Consider the following 20,631-nt stretch of genomic DNA (forward strand, 5'->3'; position numbering starts at 1 on the left):
AAAATTTTCATACATATATGAGAAGTTCCTATTTGTGCTGGTTAAAGAAGTATGTCAATGTACATGTGTATATCATCCATCTTAAAAAGAAAAAAACTTTGTACACATTTTCAGTTCTGTCCTTAATTATATAAACAATTATTACAAAAGGCCTATAATTTGGAAAGTCTTGATAAGTATAGTAGTTATAAACAAAGCTGATCTTTAACCATGCTCTGTTAAAATATTTTCACAGATGCTTTTCCTCATATGTTGGCAAATACTCAATTGTTTGAGCTCCACTTAGGTGTAACTTTTGATCTCTAGCCACCACAGCCCCTCCCTTTGCCCCCCCCCCCGACTTCCCAACAATTCAGCAACAAATAAAGGGTTAACACATGGCTCAGGACTTGGATCCAGTGTCCTTCCTGACTGGTCAGAGCTGGAATATAGGTTTGTTAATTATTTCAAATATTACCACTGGATACAAAGATAGATGCCATATGGCTCCTGCCTCCTAGGAATTTATATCTGGTGGTAGAAATAGATATCCATAAGTCATCTCAGTACAAGGTACACACTGATATACCACGAGTTTAAACATGGCACTGCAGAGCATGATATTGGGAAACGTTAACCCTAACAGTGGGAGTCCAAGAGGGCATCTTAGGGGATAATGGGTTTGATCTGGACCTTAAAGGATGAACTGGGATTTATCAGCCGATATGGTGGGGAGGGCATTCTAGCAGAGGAAACAACCTTATTGAAAACACAGAGAAGTTACTTTCTGTAAATAATGAGTAGAGGGGTGTGTCTGGAGTGTGTGTTTGTGGTAGCCAATGCAGAGTGACATACAGTTAGAAAAACAGGCAGACTTTGTTGGACAGAGTTGTGTTTTACTTCTTATTGCAGTTGGAGCCATTGAAGATTTCTGAGCAGCACGAGTCAACTGAGTTTTAGAAAGAAAAGTCTGGAGGTAACATATAAAATGGATAGGAGGTACAAGAGAGGGTGGATAGATCTGAGAGATCATTTAGGGGCCTTTAGCAATATTCTGGTTGATTAGTTCTCAATATTAGTTTGTGCCTCTTCTCCCAAAAGCAGACCCTGAGAAAAGAGTTTAATTGCAAGTAGTTTTTTTGAGAGGTGATCACAGGAAGCACGCTGACCGAATGGGGAAGTAAGATGCTGAAAGGAAAAAGTCAGAAAATGAGCTAGATATCAGATTACTGCTGAGACCTGGGGAACCTCACTGGGAACTTTCTGAGAGAATTGTCAGGCTGAAGGGTAAGGAAATTGGGGTAAACATCCTCTACCTCCTTTCCCTCAATGATTAAAGTTTGTTCTTAGGGCAGATTCCCATGGCAGTGAATTCCCACTGGAAAAGAGTCTTAGGAAACCACTGGTGTGAATGCGAACTGTCTGCAGAGGGGATTTTCATGGGGCACTGAGTCATATGTGGCATATACTAAAGTAGGTGTCATGGCATATTGATTGGTAGGTAGAAATTTTGAGAAATGGATGGAACTGGAATTATCACAAGAGCCTGCAGTGAACTACAATCATGTTTCAGGCGTGCCTATGTGGAGGTTTAAATTTGAATGCCTCTTTGGCCGTGGAACAAAAAGTTAAGGTTGACCATTTAAATGAACATTAAGGGCAGACCAAACTAGGCCAGTGATAGTGGGTTAAAAAAAACAGAAGTGAAGTTTCAAGAAAAGTAACAATGGAAAATGATGCTGTAGCAGCTTGGGTTTCCAGGGAATCAGACTCTGAGATGGGACATTAGTTTATAGGACATTTATTAGGGAATGTGTTGTGATCAACACTTGTGAAAGGAAAAGGTAAGAAAACATACTGACCAGAGGGAAAAGTTGGGTTTCCGGACAGGCGGAGTGAAGGCTTTTAGTCAACTCACTGGGGCCTCTGAAGCTGGGATGGTCCTCTGGACTTGTCCCAAGTTAGGAGAAGGGGACTGGGCCTTTATGCTGCTGTGCTGATCAGTCATTGAAAGTGGAGTACATGTGGAAGGAGGTTTGACCTTGGGTGAGGCTTTTTTTTTTTTTCACTCAATGCGCGATGCCTAAAGAGGGCTTGACCAAATAGTCATTTTCCAGCATTATTTCTAGTAGCAACAGAAATAAGTCCTTCGTTCCTGAAAAGGAAAATGGTTGATGTAGCATAATGTCTACGAGAGCTGCATTTGATCAAGATTGAATAAGGAGAGAGAGGGAGAAAGGCGAGTCAAGTGTACTTCTGATAGTAAGCAACGCTAAGGAAGGTGATACCATTAACTGAGAGAGAGAGAGAGAGAGAGAGAGATAGAGGGAGGGAGCGAGAGAGAGAGAGAGAGAGAGAGAGAGAGAGAGAGAGAGAGAGACGATTAGCAGGATTGATTTACTAGTTAGGGAGGGAAAGCCCAGTTCTATCTTGATTTGAAGATTATCTTTTCTGTGTCAATAAATTTCAGAAAAATGGAAAAATATTGAATCAGTCAACCTAGATATGAAAGCATAGAACCTTAAAGGGAAACAGACACACAAAACCAAGCAAACAAAAACACCGTGTGTAAAGGCAGAAATGTGTTAATGACTAAATGCATTAAAACTTAATGGCCTAATTCTCTTAACAACCAGAAAATGACCTCTCTGGTCATTAGAATGCAAAAAGCTAATATTACTGTCCATTATTGCAGGATTAGTATGTAACAAAATATAGAAATGTAGTAATGGCCTGTGGCTTATTTGTAGTAGTGAAATATGCAACTAAATTTCCATTCGTCTCAGGTAGAAACTTGATTTTTTGTACAAGGCCAATATTTAGTGAAGATGATTAGGCATTAACGGTTAGCATATACTTTAGTAAGAATAATCCTTAAATTTATTTTGGTTGCAATAACATGATTCACAAATATGATTTAGAGATGGCTATAAACATGCATGTTCACAACATAGAGCAACTCACTCCTAATATAGCACTAAGAAAATGAACTTGTAAGAATTAAGGTTATACAATTTGATATAACCTACATATCATTTTTTTCTAATAGTTTGCTCCATTTGCTCTTCAATAATCTACATGGAACACATATGTCTCTGGCATAACTGTTCTGAGTTTTTTATGAGGAAATCACAGTAATCAGCTCAGTGCCCTCCAGCTTGTGAATATCAGGGTGATAATATAACTTTAAGAAGCAGATTTTAATAAAAACAAACAGGTGACTGTCTAAACTTGTGGGGATACCACTAGGGCCCCCTTTCTGTGAAGAGAAATGAAGAGTTATGAAGCTAAATAATTAATTTGGGGTTTGGTAGTCCAAAAATATAATGTGAAATCGGGACCCCAAACCATGCAAGCCTGGGCTCTTTGACAGGTTTGTTCTCTGATTCCCAATTATGACCCTGAAAGGCAAGACTCCAGGATACCACAGAGTAGTTCATATTCCAGAACAGATATCATCTCCAGTGACGGCTCAGTGCAGTGGATTCCTGCTTTCTTAGCTTGTGTGTGTGTTTAACTTAAAATTGTCAGTTGAGAGAGGATTCCCTTCCAACATATTATGGAAACGGCGATCCCTAGATATCTTTAAACAGCTTTTATCTTACTGTTAACCAATGCAGTTGATTTATCTAACCTAAGCATAAGACTTCATAATTATCCCTTATGATCCCCCAGTTGTGAGGAACATACTTTCATCTCCAGGGAAGAAGTCTTTAGAAATCCTTCCAATTGTTAATGACATTTATTTGTGATCAAAAAAAAGAGGGGTGGGGTGGGAAACTTGGGTAGTTGAATATCTTATCTTTGTCTACAGAGTCGTGGAAGTCCACAAGGACTATTTATTGAACTATGAGTCATTTAAATTTATGAACTGTAATCAGACTGAAATAATTTAATATGTTGATCATGGCATGGTAGCCTAAAATGATCTCTAAACATTAAACAAGAGTATTTTTACACCTAAAACTAATATAATGTTGTGTGTCAATTTTATCTCAATTAAGAATAAATATTTAAAATTTTTAAAGGATATTTTCATAAACCATTCACTTACAGTGTCAAGTATTTAATTGTTCAGGATACTACATGGACACAGTTCAATACTGTGCTTTAATTGTTTATTCTACAGTAGAAAACTAAATGCTGAGAATCCACATTTTAAGATGGTTTCCAGTCATGTTAGTAAATTTAGTCTCTACCCGGAACATTCATGATAAAGTAGTCTTAAATTCTCTCTTATATCCGTGCCCCTTGACAAGCTGATAGCTCTAGAAAGTTGGTAACAATGGTGATTCTGATGTAGCCCACAATTACCTTGTATTTTTTCAGCAGCAGCCGAAAGTGCTTTTTCACTTGCTGAAAAGTGATTGCATTCATTCAGTTCAACACAACTGTAAATTAGAGCTAAGATTTATTTCTGCAAATTTGCAATTCAGAAGTCCTTATGCTAGAATGAGATCTATTATGACATTGGCACAAGAAAGCCTACTCTAAATGATTGCAAACAAGCTTTTAGTCAGCTTTGCTAAATATTTTTAAAAATTTATTTTCGATGAACTTCTGCTTAATGTCAAAACGAAATGTTTAATGTGTGCATAACAAAGTTCTTATGTTAGGCCTATGTTTAAACAAGATAGGAATAGTTTTTATAGCTGGCGTCCTGCTACTCTCCACTATCTAGACAGATATGTATTACCAGTTGCCATCTTTGAAATAGAAATTCAGTTCAAAATTTGATTTCTAATGTTGTATGTGATGAGAAGCCTGCTTGTCATGTGTATTTTCAGAATGTGATGCTGAGCAAAAGTAGTACTATTTAAATTTGCATTTTTTCATTTAAAGTTTGGGCAGTATATTCATGCTAACCAGCACATCACAATGGCAAAATTGCACATCTTTTCCTTTGCTATCTCTTATCTTACTGCTATTGTGTTGCAAAGGAGCACGTTTGGAGGTCACGTGTGACTTCAACCTCCAATTATATCATTCTCTGGTTGGGCGACCTTGGTAGTAAACTTAACATCACTGATTATCAGGTTTCTTACATGTTAAATATAGATAATACTTAACCTTTCCTTAACCTTAACCCAGGGTAGTTATGGGCATAAAATGGGAATATATGAAAAGTACTCATCTAGTAGGTGCTCACCTAATGTTTATCACTCTTATTTAATATGCTAACTCCCATTTTTGAAAATTCCCTGATATGATATGGATATATGGGAAGATTTAGGGCTTCTTTTGTCTCCACTCTCTCCTAGTTTGTCTCAATGAAAATGCCAGAGAAAGTGCTATCAAAAGCTTGGCTGAAACTGAATTTGGATCTTGCTGGCCTGTTCCCACCAGTGTTGTAGACTGTGCACAGTTATAGGAGCATAGAAACCAATTAGATGCCACTGGTCTTTCAAAACAAATGTTGGCTGCTTTAAATGCCATAAAGCATTTTCATGCTCTTTTAGGTGAAAAATGTGGTTTACAAAAAAAAAAAACAGGGCCTTGAGGCACTGCAGAGAGAATGAATTGAGTTTGTTTGGATCCTCTCATGGTCTTCTGGGCTTTCCTATTTGCTTTCACCATCTCTGCTTTCCCAGACAGCCTCTGCTCTGATGTTTCGTAAAAGCTCTAGCCACCTGCATGGTATTACCCTGCGGGGCTTGTGAACGCTAGATTTGTTCTTCCTGCCCCTGACCCCAAAATCAAATTCAGTATTAACTCTAGTCTCAAGGTCTACTCAGATGATTGGCTAGAGATAAATTCATGCACGTTAATAGATCAATGAGCGACGACAAATCCTGCATTTTCTGCCTTTACACGGGATGATCTGTCCTTTGAGTGCCAGACTAGCATTGGCCTGCGGACCAACACCTGGCATATAGCAGCAGGTATCCGGTCAGTGTCAAATGGAAGAAGCAATACATTTCAAAAATAAAATTATTTCTAAAATATTTTTTAAATTGCTTAGTAGTGCAGTAATAGGAGTGCAGTAAAATGTGAGAACAAGGAGGATTTACAAACTTGAAGAAAAACATAAATTTGAAAACTGCATATATTCTGTGAAACTGAAGGAAGACACTTTTGCAATTCCAGTGTTTGCCGTGGGGTCATGTATCAGAGACATAGTTCTCCCTGGGAGTGCAAGGTAGGCCATGGATGCTCTACTAAATATGAATTTAGGTTGCTTTCAGAAGAAGGCTCTAGTGGCTTCCCAATCCACCCATGATATTCTGGTTAAAAGCTTCATATTTGAATTTTGAACTAGTGATATATATATATGTATATGTATATATATACACACACACATATATATCATTGTTATTAAGATAGTAAAACTTTCCCCCTCATTTCGCCACCTCTCTCTCTCATCCCCCCTCCTGTGTGTGTGTATGTTGTATGTGTGTGTGTGTATCCTGCTTTACTAGTCAAAAGAATTTATGTATTTTTTTTTTTAAACGTGATGATCCATTTATTTATTTATTTATTTATTTATTTTTGGCTGTGTTGGGTCCTCGCTTCTGTGCGAGGGCTTTCTCCAGTTACGGCAAGTGGGGGTCTCTCTTCATCACAGTGCGCCGGCCTCTCACTATCGCGGCCTCTCTTGTTGCGGAGCACAAGCTCCAGACGCGCAGGCTCAGTAGTTGTGGCACATGGGCATAGTTGCTCCGCGGCATGTGGAATCCTCCCAGACCAGGGCTCGAACCCGTGTCCCCTGCATTGGCAGGCAGACTCTCAACCACTGCACCACCAGGGAAGCCCACAATTTGTGTATTTTGTAAGGAGTTATTTATAGTAAAATGAAAATACGATTTGGGAAGTCATTGGCTTTTTTTTTTAAATTTATTTATTTATCATTTATTTAATTTTCGGCTGCGTTGGGTCTTCTTTGCTGCGTGCGGGCTTTCTCTAGTTGTGGCGAGCAGGGGCTACTCTTTGTTGCGGTGCGTGGGCTTCTCATTGCAGTGGCTTCTCTTCTTGCGGAGCACGGGCTCTAGGCGCACAGGCTTCAGTAGTTGTGGCTCACGGGCTCTAGAGCACAGGCTCAGTAGTTGTGGCGCACGGGCTTAGTTGCTCCACGGCATGTGGGATCTTCCTGGACCAGGGCTCGAACCCGTGTCCCCTGCATTGGCAGGCGGATTCTTAACCACTGCACCACCAGGGAATCCCCCAAGTCATTGGCTTTTCTCATGTAAAACTTTTACTGAAGAATCTCAGAGGGGGGGGTTTATTGTAAATAATTTTTTCATACATTTTTGAAAAAAATTTTCAAATTCAAAGCATCTTTCAAAGAGGCTTTCTAATATGTGAGGAATTAAACATAACCTCTTGGAATTAGAAGGGTTAGAAGAACAGTCAGAAATTATGAAACTTTAAAACTATTTTTTGTCTTTTAAATATTATTTCTTTTTTTATTGAAGTATAGTTGATTTACAATGTTGTGTTAATTTCTGTTGTACAGCAAAGTGATTCAGTTATACATATATATACATTCTTTTTTTAATATTCTTTTCCATTTTGGTTTATCACAGGATATTGATTTTAGTTCCCTGTGCTATACAGTAGGACCTTGTTGTTTATCCATCCTATATATAATAGTTTGCATCTGCTAACCCCAAACTCCCATTCCATTCCTCCCCACTCCACCACCCTGGCAACCATAAGTCTGTTCTCTATGTCTGTGAGTGTGTTTCTGTTTCAGAGATAGGTTCATTTGTGTCATATTTCAGATTCCACATATAAGTGATATGATATGGTATTTGTCTTTCTCTTTCTGACTTCACTTAGTATGATAATCTCTAGCTCCATCCATGTTGCTGCAAATGACATTATTTCATTCTTTTTTATGGCTGAGTAATATTCCATTGTATATATGTACCACATCTTTATCCATTCGTCTGTTGATGGGCATTTAGGTTGTTTCCCTGTCTTGATTATTGTGAATAATGCTGCTGTGAACATTGTGGTACATGATTCTGTTTGAATTATGGTTTTCTCAGGGTATATGCCCAGTAGTGGGATTGCTGGGTCGTATGGTAGTTCTATTTTTAGTTTTTTGAGGAACATCCATACTGTTCTCCATAGTGACTGCACCAACTTACATTCCCACCAACAGTGCAAGAGGGTTCCCTTTTCTCCACACCCTCTCCAGCATTTCTTATTTGTAGACTTTTTAATGATGACCATTCTGACTGGTGTGAGGTGGTACCTCATTGTAGTTTTGATTTGCATTTCTCTAATAATTAGCGATGTTGAGCATTTTTTCATGTGCCTCTGGGCCATCTGTACTTAAATATTTTTTCTTAACATGGACCTACTTCAAAAAGTTTTGTGAATACTGATGAACATTTCCCTCTTAACATTCTGCAGTTTTATAAAATGTGACTCCTGTTTTTATTGTGTGGATGGGATCTAAGGATGCTTTTTAATGCTAAAATTCATTTTCATCTCATGCAGAAATTAATCATAGAAATAAGTTGAAAATAAAATGAAAAAAAAAATGAGGGCTTTACATGGAGGCTTAAGAAGCCACCTTCACAGTGCAGTGAATCCAGACAAATGAGCAAACAATTATATTTGATATCAACGAAACATGCATGGCTTTATGGAACAAGAGGAGATATAGATAGAGATTTTAGATAGATAGATAGATAGATTCATCTGGCTATTTAATATGATGGCTTCATTAATTATCCTGTATTAATTATCTTGCACATGACATTGCCTTGTGCTGGAAAGATACTCATTGGTGGCTGTGAACTTCTCTTAAACACATCCTGCTTATACAGTACTTCCAATTTGGGGTGACAGTTCTCAACTTCTGTCAATATTCTGCTCAGAAGTGGTGGGTATAATATCTGAAATACACAGTGTATTTTTTAACACCTTTATTGCAGTATAATTGACATACAATAAGTTGTACATATTCAAAGTACAATTTGAGAAGTTTTAACATATGTGTGCACCCATGAATCCATTGACACAATTCAAATAATATATTTTACCCCCTGAAGTTTCCTTGTGTCCATTTTTAATCTTTTTGCCTCTGCTCCCCTCCTGCCCAATGCCACCATTGCCCTGGACAACCATTTATCTGTTTTCTGTCACTTTATATGCATCTTATAGCATTTTTTATATATGTATGTGTGTGTGTATATATATGTATATATGTATATATGTGTATATATATACACACTCACACACATATATATACACACTATATATATAACTATATACATATATATACTATATATACATACAATATATACATAATATGTAATATTTTATATATTATACTAACTATATAATATTTATAAATTTATTTATATAAAGTTATATAAAAATATGAATATTTATAAATATATAATATATAATATAATTATAATATATAGAATAATATATTGTGTATTGTGTATATTGTATATATGTGTATATATACACACTATATATATTGTGTATATATATATATTATATATTATATAATAACACATTGTACACCCTTTTTTTGGCTGTTTTCTTTTGTGCATTGTAATGTTTTTGAGATCCATCCACACAGTGTATCTATCAATAGTTTATTCCTTTTATTGCTGAGTAATACTCCATGGAATGGATATACCACACTTTGTTCACCTATTTACCTATTGATGGACATTTGGGTTTTGGCATTTTTTGGTAATTACAGGTAAAACTGATATGAGCATTCATGTATACGTCTTTCTATGGGCATATACTTTCATTCCTCTTGGGTAAATCACTTATATGTTGGATGGCTGGGTAACATGGTTGTTGAATTTATAACGTTTAAAGAAACTGCTAGACCATTTCTCAAAGAGATTGTTCCCTTTTCCATTCCCACCAGCAGTGTATGAAAGTTCCACTTTCTCTACATCATTGACCATACTTAGTAGGGTTAGTCCTTTCAATTTTTTCCATTTTAATTTGTTTTAGTGCTATTATAGTGTGGTTTTAATCTGTATTTCCATAATGAATAATAAATAACGTTGAGCGTCTTGTGCTTGTTTGTCATCCATACACCTTCTTAATTTAAATTTTTTTTCAAGTCTTTTGACCATCCCCCCCATTGAGTTGTCTGTTTTCTTATTGTTGAAATTTTAGAAGTTTTTAAAAATATATTCTGGATATATTCCCTTTATCAGTTATGTGCTTTATAAATTTTTCTCCCATATGTAGTTTTCCTCTTAATTTGATTAACAGTGTCTATTAAATAGCAGAAGTTTTAATTTTTTTCCAGCATCATTGAGGTATAATTGACAAAAATTATATATATTTAAGATGCACAATGTGACGATTTGATATATGTATACATTATGAAATGATTATAGAAGTTTTTAATTTTAATGAAATGCGGTTTATCAGTTTTTTCTTCTATGGATCAGGAAGAAGCATGCAGTTTTTTTTTTTTTTTTAAATTTTATTTATTTATTTATTTATTTATTTATTTATTTATTTATTTATTTTTGGCTGTGCTGGGTCTTTGGTTCGTGCGAGGGCTTTCTCCAGTTGCGGCAAGTGGGGGCCACTCCTCATCGCGGTGCAGGGACCGCTCTTCATCGCGGTGCGCGGGCCTTTCACTATCGCGGCCCCTCCCGTCGCGGGGCACAGGCTCCAGAAGCGCAGGCTCAGCAGCCGTGGCTCACGGGCCCAGCCGCTCCGCGGCATGTGGGATCCTCCCAGACCAGGGCTCGAACCCGTGTCCCCTGCACTAGCAGGCAGATTCTCAACCACTGCGCCACCAGGGAAGCCCGAAGCATGCAGTTTTAATTGCAATCTAGACTATCATTGCTTGCCCCAGAAATGAAAGCATAGGTTCTTGTTAAAGTTAAAATGTAATCAACCATTCTCTACAACAGAAATCTGAATCCTATAGATTTTAATAATCCTTTATAATCCTTTCCTGTTGTCTTTAGTGTCTTGATATACTCATGCCAAAATGTATTATAGAAAGAACAAACAGTATAATTCCATGCACACAAAAAAATGGAGCCTTTAGGACTACCATTGGGTGCTAAACTGCTGTACATTTTATCGTAAAAATTAAGCATTTAGAAAGAGTGGGAGACAAGAGCTCTATTTATGGCAATTGTGGCCCCAGCACTGGGTTTCTTTATCTCTGTTTTTTATCAGCCACATAATTTTGTTTTTCCACCTTGCCTTTTGGTCCCCTAATGAAGGGGAAATAAAACAAAAGAAAGTGAGTTAGAAATAAGGTTAAAATGAAGAAAGAAAAAGATAAAGAGAGAGAAGGAGGAAGAGGGCTAGTAGAGGATTCCTTAGGCTTGCTACTCAAATTTTTTTTTTTTTTTGCTACTCAAATTTTAAATGGTCGTATGATATTAGAGAAACAACAGTTAAGATTAATTTGATCATGTGTAATATAATGTGCATAGAGCAAATACTTATGAAAAAACTTCTTGACGGAATTCATGTGCCTCCAAGAAATTCACAAGTGGATAAAATCCTAGCCATACGGAGATTTTCCATAACAGTTCTCCTCATTAGGGAGAAGGAGTGGTGAAGGTCCAGTGGAAGGAGCAGGAAGGATGTGAAGGTACCAAGTGCAAAGAGGTCAAAGACCTTACCAGGTTTAACTGTTGCCATGGAATCTTGCTTTTGCAGGTTTTGTAAGGGATAAAATAGTTTAGGTGATCTCTGAGCAGCATCTGAGACCTATCACTTTAGGTCAAAATAAACATATATTTTCAAAGTATATGAATGATTTTACTATTTTTCGGATCAAAAGCCCATTTATTCCATGCTATTTACACATGACTTAATGTGCCATTTCCCATATTCTGTGTCAGGTAAATATACATGCCTTTGTCACTTACTAACTGTGTGACCTGGAGTAAGTTATCCAACATTCTCTACAGCCCGGGTTGCTCAGCTTTAAAATAAATCTAATGAGTAATTAACTCATATGTTTATTAAAGTGGTTAAATAGATAATGAATGTGAAGCATTTAGCATCACCTAACACAGAATAAGCATTCAATAAATAATTTTCCATTATTTTCAAAAGAAATTAATAGGAAATTACATTGCTCAGTCTATAAACTTGAGTCTGATATTTACATTTTACAAGAGTATGAAATTAGAGAAAAATAATTCCTAATTTTTTTAAATGACTTAAATACTAGGGAATATTTGTTTTTTGACTATTCAGACCCTTAGAGTGTTTAGCAGAGGAAAATAATCCATTTCTCAAAATGCAAGCTTGTGCTATTAAAAATATAATAGCTATAATTATGATTCCTATTAGATTTTTTGTAACACTCTATTCAGACAAACTGAAAATCTCCATTAAATCAATGATGTTATATTTTAGAGAGTTGCTTTTGCTCACTACTATTATGTCTGTTAACACCTATAGTTTTTCCAAAGCAGTCTAATAATTTTCCTATCACTCTGATAAACTCAAGCACAAATAATCAAGCTTTTATTTATTTTTGTTCCCTTTTGGATTGGTTGGTGTTGGCCTGAACAGAGGAATACAGGGAACAAAGTAATCACATGTACATATAGTGTGGCAAAATATTATCATCTTTTGAAACACATATTCTTCTCATAATTATTATTTACTGCATTTGGTTTGAAGTTTCATTGCTACCAGTCATGCCACTGAGTCTAAAGTTATTCCTTGTAATAAAAGTTTACAGGAATTTGACCACTTGTCTCTTCTACTGTAGCAAATTAATAACCAAAATAAAGATGTAATTTAAAAATGTAATTGTTTAGAATTAAAATGAAAATTACATTGCCAAGAAAAAGGTTTTTCACTGGAAAAAAATGTATATAAGTTAGTGGTATAAATTCTAAGATGCATTTTTAAAAGTCTTCTTTCAATTAAAACATAAGCTACTAAATAGACCTATAATTTCTTCCATAGTTCTATTCATCCATTTCTATTTTTGAGATAAATATGTAATTTCTCATTCTGGTATATAATATATGGTCTTATATAGGCCTTTTGAGTTGTTTTACAAGTGATTGTCCAATTTCTATTTGCTATGGGATAATAAAAATGCAAAAATGTTTAAATGGGTGTGTTGGAGGAAGAAAAATATGCTGAGTATATAAATGAACTGAAATGAGAAAGAATGGAGAAAGTGTACTTTTAATTCTTGAGAATATTTCATAGTATTTGAAATATTGATTAGGTTTCCTTATTATTCAATGCACACATATTAACTTATATAAGGTTATCCAAATAATGGTTTTATTTAACTGAGTTGTTTCCTTAGTTTTCTAATTGTTCATTGCTAGTGTACAGAAATTTACCCTTCATTCATTCATTCATTCATTCATTCCTGAAATGAGTCTCATTTGATTATGGTATGTAATCCTTTTGATATGCTGCTGAATCCAATTTTCTAGTATTTTATTGAAAAATTTTGCATCAGTGTTCACCAGGGATACTGGATTTTAGTTTTCTTACACTGTCTTTGTCTGGCTTTTGTATCATGGCAATGCTGGCCTCCTAGAATGAGTTAGGAAGTTTTCCCTCCTCTTCAATAATTTGGAAGTGTTTGAGAAAAAATCTTGTAAATTCTTCTTTAAATATTTGGTAGAATTAAACAGTGAAGCCATCTCGTGCTGGACTTTTCTTTGTAGGGGGGGTTTTGATTACTGATTTAATCCTCTTACTAATTTTATGTCTATTGAAGTTTTCTGTTATTCATGAGTCAGTTTTAGTAGATTGTGTGTTTTTAGGAAATTGTCCATTTCGTCTAAGTTATCCAATTTTTGGCACATAATTGTTTATAATATTCTCTTTACATATATATAATGCTTTTTATTTTGGTAAAAAGAATAATAATGTCCTACTTTAATTTGAGTCTCCTCTCCTTTTTTCCTAGTCACTCTAGCTAATGGTCTACCACTTATGTTGATCTTTTTAAAGAACCAACTTTTGGGTTTTTTGGTTTTCTCTATTGTTTTTCTATTCTCTATATCATTTACCTCCATGCTAATCTGTATTATTTCCTTCCTTCTGCTAGTTTTGGGTTTAATTTGCTCTTCTATGAACTATACTAGTTCATATAGTGTACATTTAGGTTGTTGATTTGAGGTTGTTCTTTTTTTTTAACGAATTCATTTACTGCTATAAATTGCCCTCTTAGCACTGCTCTTACTACATCCCTTAAATTTTGTATACTGTGTTTTCATTTTCAATTGTCTCAAGATATTTTCTAATTTTCATTGTGATTTCTTCTTTGAAATATTGGTTGTTTAAGAGTATGTTGTTTAATTTCCAGATTTATAAATTTCATTCTTCTGTTATTGATTTATAATTTCTTTCCATTGTGATGAGAAAAAAATGCTTTGTACAATTTCAGTATTTTAAAATTTATTAAGATTTGCTTTGTGGCCTCACATGCGATCTATCCTAGACATTGTTCCTTGGTCATTTGAGAAGAATGTGTACTCTGCTGTTGTTTTTTGGAATGTTCTTTGTAAGTCAGTTCGGTCTAGTCATGTTACAATACTGTTCACCTCCTCTATTTCCATATTTGTCTTCTGTCTGGTTGTTCTGTCCATTAGTGAAAGTGGGGTATTGAGGTCTCCAGCTATTATTGTAGGATTGTCTATTTCTCCTTCCAGTTTTGTCAATTTTTGCTTCATATATTTTGGGCCTCTGTTTTTAGGTGTCTTTAGGTGTATAATTTTTATATATTCTTCCTGAATTGAATCTTTTTTTTGATTTGATAATTGTTTATATTGTAAAATGATCACCACGATAAGTCTAGTTAACATCCATCACTACACATAATTACATTTTTTTTCTTGTAATGAGAACTTTTAAGATCTGTTCTCTTAGGAACTTTCAAATATGCAATACAATATTATTAACTGTAGTCATCATACTGTACATTACATCCCCATAACTTATTTTATAACTGGAAGTTTGTACCTTTTGACCCCCTTCACCCATTTCACTTATCCCACCCCCACCCCCTGCCTCTGGCAACCACCAATCTGTTCTCTGTATCTATATATAAGCTCAGTTTTGTTTGTTTGTTTTTTGATTTTTTAGTTAATTGAATCTTTTATTTATATATAGTGTCCTTATTTGTCTCTTGTAAACTTTTTGGATATCTAATAATGAGTGGTATCCAAAATATATTTTAAAGTACTAAAACTCAACAAGAGTAAAATAACTCAACTTTAAAAATTGGCAAAAGATCTGGAGAGATACCTCACCAAAAAAAATATTCTGATAGCAAATAAGCATACAAAAAGATGTTCAACGTCATATGTCTTTAGGGAACTGCAAATTAAAACAACAGTGAGATAACACTACATACCTATTAGAATGGCTAAATTCAGAAGCCCTGACAATACCAAATGCTGACAAAGATGTAGAAAAATTGGAACTCTCATTCATTAATGGCGAGGATACAAAATGGTACAATGGTACAGGTGCTTTAGAAGACAGTTTGGCAGTATGTTACAAAACTAAACATATTCATAACATGATCCAGAAATCACAAGCCCATTTGGTATTTACCCATATGAGTTGAAAATTTATGTCCACACAAAAATCTGTACATGAATGTTTATAACAGCTTTATTCAAGATTGCCAAAATGTGGAGGCAACCATGATATCCTACAATAGGTGAATGGATAAATAGTGGTATATCCATACAATTGGATATTTTTCAGTGATAAAAATAAATGACAAAAAGACCAGAGGAAGCTTAAATGCATGTTGCTTAGTGAAAGAAGCCAATCCGAAAAGGCCATCTATACAGCATTCTGTAAAAGATCAGTGGTTGCCAGTCCCTTGGGGAGGTTGGGAGGGAGGGATGTATGAGTGGGATACAGGGGATTTTGGGGGATATGAAACTATTCTCCATGATACCGTAATGGTAGATAGATGAAGTTTTACATTTGTCAAAGCCATAGGATGTATAACACAAAGAGTGAACCAGAATGTAAGCTACGGACTTAAGTTAATAATGATGTATTGTTATTGACTCATCACTTATAAGTAATGTACCACCTAATGCAGGATGCTTATAGTAGGGGAAACTAAGGGAGGTATATGGGAACTCTCTGTACTTTGCACTCATTTTTTTATAAACCTAAAACTGTTTGAAAAATAAAATATATTAATTCAACAGAGTGTGAACTTTAAATCACAATGCTCATGTTCAAATTCCAGCTGTATTATTACAAGCTGATTGACCTTGAGCAAGCTACTGAACTTTCTTGTGTCACAGTTGCGCTTCTTTAAAATGAGGATAATAATAGGACTAATTTCATAGGTATGTTTTGGAAAAATTTGTCAATTTTTGTAAATCCCTAGAACAATGCCTGACATACAGTAAGTCCTACATAAGCATAAACTACAGTCATTTAATCCTCAAAACAACTAGCACCATTTTACAAATGAGATAAATAACATGTTCAAGGCTAAGTTAGCAGTAGTAGAACAAGAGTTTGAATCCTCATTCTGTCAGAAGCCTGTGTTCTTTCCGCTAGATACCCTGTCTTTCCACAATGTGTTTGTGAGCATATACCAAGCTCCTATGTAAACTAAGAAAGCCATGTTTATAGTAGGACCTGAAATTTAACCTATAACTTAAGTGACTGTCATATTTCAAAATAAAGGAATTGAAAATGATAAGATAGTAGTGACATCAACAAGATGGCAGAGTAGAAGATCCACCAATTGTATCCCTCTTCAGCACAGTCATTTGGAAGCCATCCAAGGACAAAAGTGCCATTGTGGGAGCTTTGCGATCCAGGTAGGAGACCATGAAACCTTGGTGGAGTCCAAAACCGAGGAGGGCCATTTTGAAAAGGCAGACTCATGCTCAGATGACAGACTTGCCAACTGTGGTCCTGGCTACAACCAGGAAACAGCCCTGTGGACTTTTACAATCCCATTTGACTTTGGTCCTGCCATCAGCACTATCTGCCAAGGAACCTGTCAGGAGTCATGCCTGCCCATGCCCTGTATAACAGGCCCACAGAATTCAGTCCCATGTGTGGACCCTGAAGTGGCCCATGACCCAGCTTCAGCCCCTCTTAACCACCACTTCTACCCATCTGGGGACCAGGTGGAAGACACACCTGTCTGCGCCCCTGTGACGGGCCCTCCGACTTTGTTCCAACTGCAGATCCTGAAATGACCCTGTAACGTAGCTCCAGCTACTCTCAGCCATGGTCTGGGAACACTCCTACCGTGAGACAAGCTTGTCCATGCCCCAGAGGTAGGCCCACTGACTATGTTCTGTCTGTACATCTGGAAGCATCCCTATAATCCGGCTCCAGCCCCTCACAGCTGCAGTCTGGGAGCAGTTCTGCCTGCCCAGGGACCTAGTGTCTTAACCACTGATATCTGTTAAAGTGATCCTATTTAGAATAGGGTCTTTGAAGATATAATCAAATTAAGATGAGGTCATGCTGAATTAGGGTGGGCCTTGAAGCAATGTGACTGTTGTCCTTATAAGAAGAGGAAAATAGACATGGATAGATACGGGAGAAAACACCATGCAAAGGTGAAGGCAGAGACTGGAGTGATACGTCTACAAGCCAAGGAATGCCAAGGATTGCTGGCAAACAGCAGAAACTAGGAGAGGGGCATGGAACAGATCTCCCTCAGAATCTCCAGAAGGAACCAACTCTGCTGGCACCTGGATTTCAAACATCTAGCCTCCAGAACTGTGAGAAAATAAATTTCTGTCCAAATGCCAATTCATATTTGTATATATCTTTTAAACACACACACACACACACACACACACACACACACAAATATACACACACACAGTCCCCCCACACACAATGGGCCATATGAGACATAAAACTCTGTAAATGGCTGCTTTCACTCATATTATCATGGATGTATTTTCAGTTCGGTTTTCATAGGTTTTTCTTTTGACTAGATGAACAATAATCCAAATAAATGTTTATCTGAATTCATGTAACTAGTCATGCATAGGTGGAAATCAAGTTCCTCTTTTTTTTTTTCTTTTTTGTGTAATTACCGATAATATTGCAACAGCATCTTTGTAAATAACTCTGCTAGTCTACCTATGGGGTAAGATTTAAGATATCAGGTATTTATAGCATAAAAAAACAGAACTGACATGTCAAAGGAGATGTGCAACAACTTGGTGGATGTTGCAAAATTACCCCCCAAAATATGTAGTACCAATTTTTACTCTTACCCACAGTATCTGAGATGGGGGTTGTTACTCAGCACCCTCATCAAAAATTAATGTTATCAAAAGTGTTAAGTTATCAATTTGAAAGAACAGTACATTTTTTACTTTTAATTCCTGGGTTTTTTTGGGGGGGGATAAGATTTTTGAATCTATATTCCTATGTATTATCTCTATTAAATTTTGGTATGTGTTATTTTAGCTTTAAACATTGAACTGTGGGACTTCCCTGGCAGTCCAGCGGTTAAGACCTTGCCTTCCAATGCAGGGGGTGAAGGTTCGATTCCTGGTTGGGAAGCTAAGATCCCACATGCCTCGTGGCCAAAAAACCAAAGCATAAAACAGAAGCAGTATTGTAACAAATTCAATAAAGACTTTAAAAACGGTCCACATCAAAAAAATCTTTAAAAACGAAAAAAAATTGAACTGTAACTTTATCTCCTATTTTTCTTTATCTTTAATTCTCTCTAAAAATTTAAATATCATGGCAATATTTTGTTCTTTGCCAATTTGAAAGTCATTGATTAAACCTGCTTAGATCGGTGCCAAGATATCACTTTGATTTTTTTTTAATGTATTTATTTTATGCCTTGAATCATTTTTGTGATTTATGTTGTGTATTTCATCCTGATTTTAGTAGTAAGCCTAACATGGTATTACGTAGTGCGTGTGTGTGTGTGTATACACAAAAACATATAAAAATACATAGATTTACACATACACATTAGATGGAGAGAAGGCTTTTTGGAAGTTGGGTGTTATTACAGTGTGTTTCAGAGGGAGAATTGAAGATGCAGAAGGGAGTGGGGAACATTGCAGTAGCCAGATCCTTGGGAAGACTAGAGTAGATGGGATCAAGTGCACAGGTCCAAGGGCTGGTCCCAGGTAAAAGTGTATCAATCTTTCTTACAAGAGGAAAGCCAGAGGATGAGGTCACCATTGTGGAAGGGTTGGTCAGTGTGGTGGTGGGACTGTGAAAGAATTCTTTCCTGGAAGTGTCCACTTTCTTAGTGAAATAGAAACAAGATGATCAGCTAGGAATGAGGAGGGAGAAGGAAGTATTGGAAATTGAAGGGGAAAGAAGATTTGAACCATCCTCTAAACATGGATAATAAGACTATGAAAATAGCAAGCTGGTATTGAGATATCAGGACCAATTTCTGAATTATTTCCATATGTATGTTAGCTTCAGTTTAAGAGTTAATACCAATCTTTTATAAGTCAATTTTAGTATAACAGAAATTCCAGATAAAGAGTACCAATTTTTGACACTAACAGTTTTTTGTAACAAAATTTAGTATTTTACATATTAAATGTTTAAAGGAAAGTTCATGCTTAGAATATTGTATTAAACAAAGTAAATATTTTAATGAGGTAATAAATGAGTGTTAAAAATGACTTAAGGGGCTTCCCTGGTGGCGCAGTGGTTGAGAGTCTGCCTGCTAATGCAGGGGACACGGGTTCGAGCCCTGGTCTGGGAAGATCCCACATGCCACGGAGCGGCTGGGCCCGTGAGCCACAGCTGCTGAGCCTGCGCGTCTGGAGCCTGTGCCCCGCAACGGGAGGGGCCGCGATAGTGAAAGGCCCGCGCACCGCGATGAAGAGCGGTCCCCGCACCGCGATGAAGAGTGGCCCCCACTTGCCGTAACCGGAGAAAGCCCTCGCACGAACCGAAGACCCAACACAGCCATAAATAAATAAATAAATAAATAAAGTAGCTATAAAATTAAAAAAAAAAAAAAATAACAACTAATGTTTAAAAAAAAAAAAAAATGACTTAAGAAGAAAATATGGAAGAATACTCACCCAAGACCAGTACGTTTTCTGAAAGCTGTTACAGTTCTGTTATTTGCTGCATTTTCTTAATTACTATGAGAAAGCTGTTTAAAAATTACCATTTTAATGGACATTTAAAAATATTTCCTTGAACTTTCCATTAAGTTGTTCTGTTTAATTGTTAGTTTAGAAAACTAAACACTGGTTAATCTGACATCTTGCACCTATATGTTGTAGGTACAATTTCGTTTTCCGTTAAAAGCAGACAAAATGGTGATTCTCAGGAAGACTCAGATGAAGATAAAGATAGACATCTAATACCCTCCTTTGAGAAATCATTATCAGAACCATCTGACAAGTTTGATGAGGAAACACCAGGTAAATTTATTATTATGGAGAATTTCATGATCAATTTTCATAAGCCCTCATCATTTACTTATAAATCAATAGATACTTTACATTCATAATACGTATACAAATGTGTATTTCATATATCATCTGTAAGAATTGTATTATTTCGGGATTAACTTGATGTAGTTCACTTTCTGGATTTGTACTGCTATTAAAATTAGTAGATTATAAAACTTCAGCTTGAAGGCTGCCTACTCTTTCATAAGTGAAAAACTTTACACATATTTCTGTTACTAAACAAAAAATTTCAATTTCTAGTAAAATGTTAATGAGTATATCA

At 36.0% G+C, this 20,631-nt stretch overlaps 1 protein-coding gene across 1 annotated transcript in view; it reads left to right on the forward strand.

The window, feature by feature from the left end:
• Positions 1-20,631, forward strand: part of CFAP47 (cilia and flagella associated protein 47) — a gene marked incomplete at its 5' end in the record, with an annotated part of 301,208 nt that overhangs the window by 133,526 nt on the left and 147,051 nt on the right. The window contains 1 exon segment of the mRNA XM_057537629.1: positions 20,178-20,318. Within this exon segment, the coding sequence (XP_057393612.1) occupies positions 20,178-20,318 (141 nt within the window).

This window comes from Balaenoptera acutorostrata, chromosome X (assembly GCF_949987535.1).
Source record: "Balaenoptera acutorostrata chromosome X, mBalAcu1.1, whole genome shotgun sequence".
Lineage (NCBI taxonomy): Eukaryota > Metazoa > Chordata > Mammalia > Artiodactyla > Balaenopteridae > Balaenoptera > Balaenoptera acutorostrata.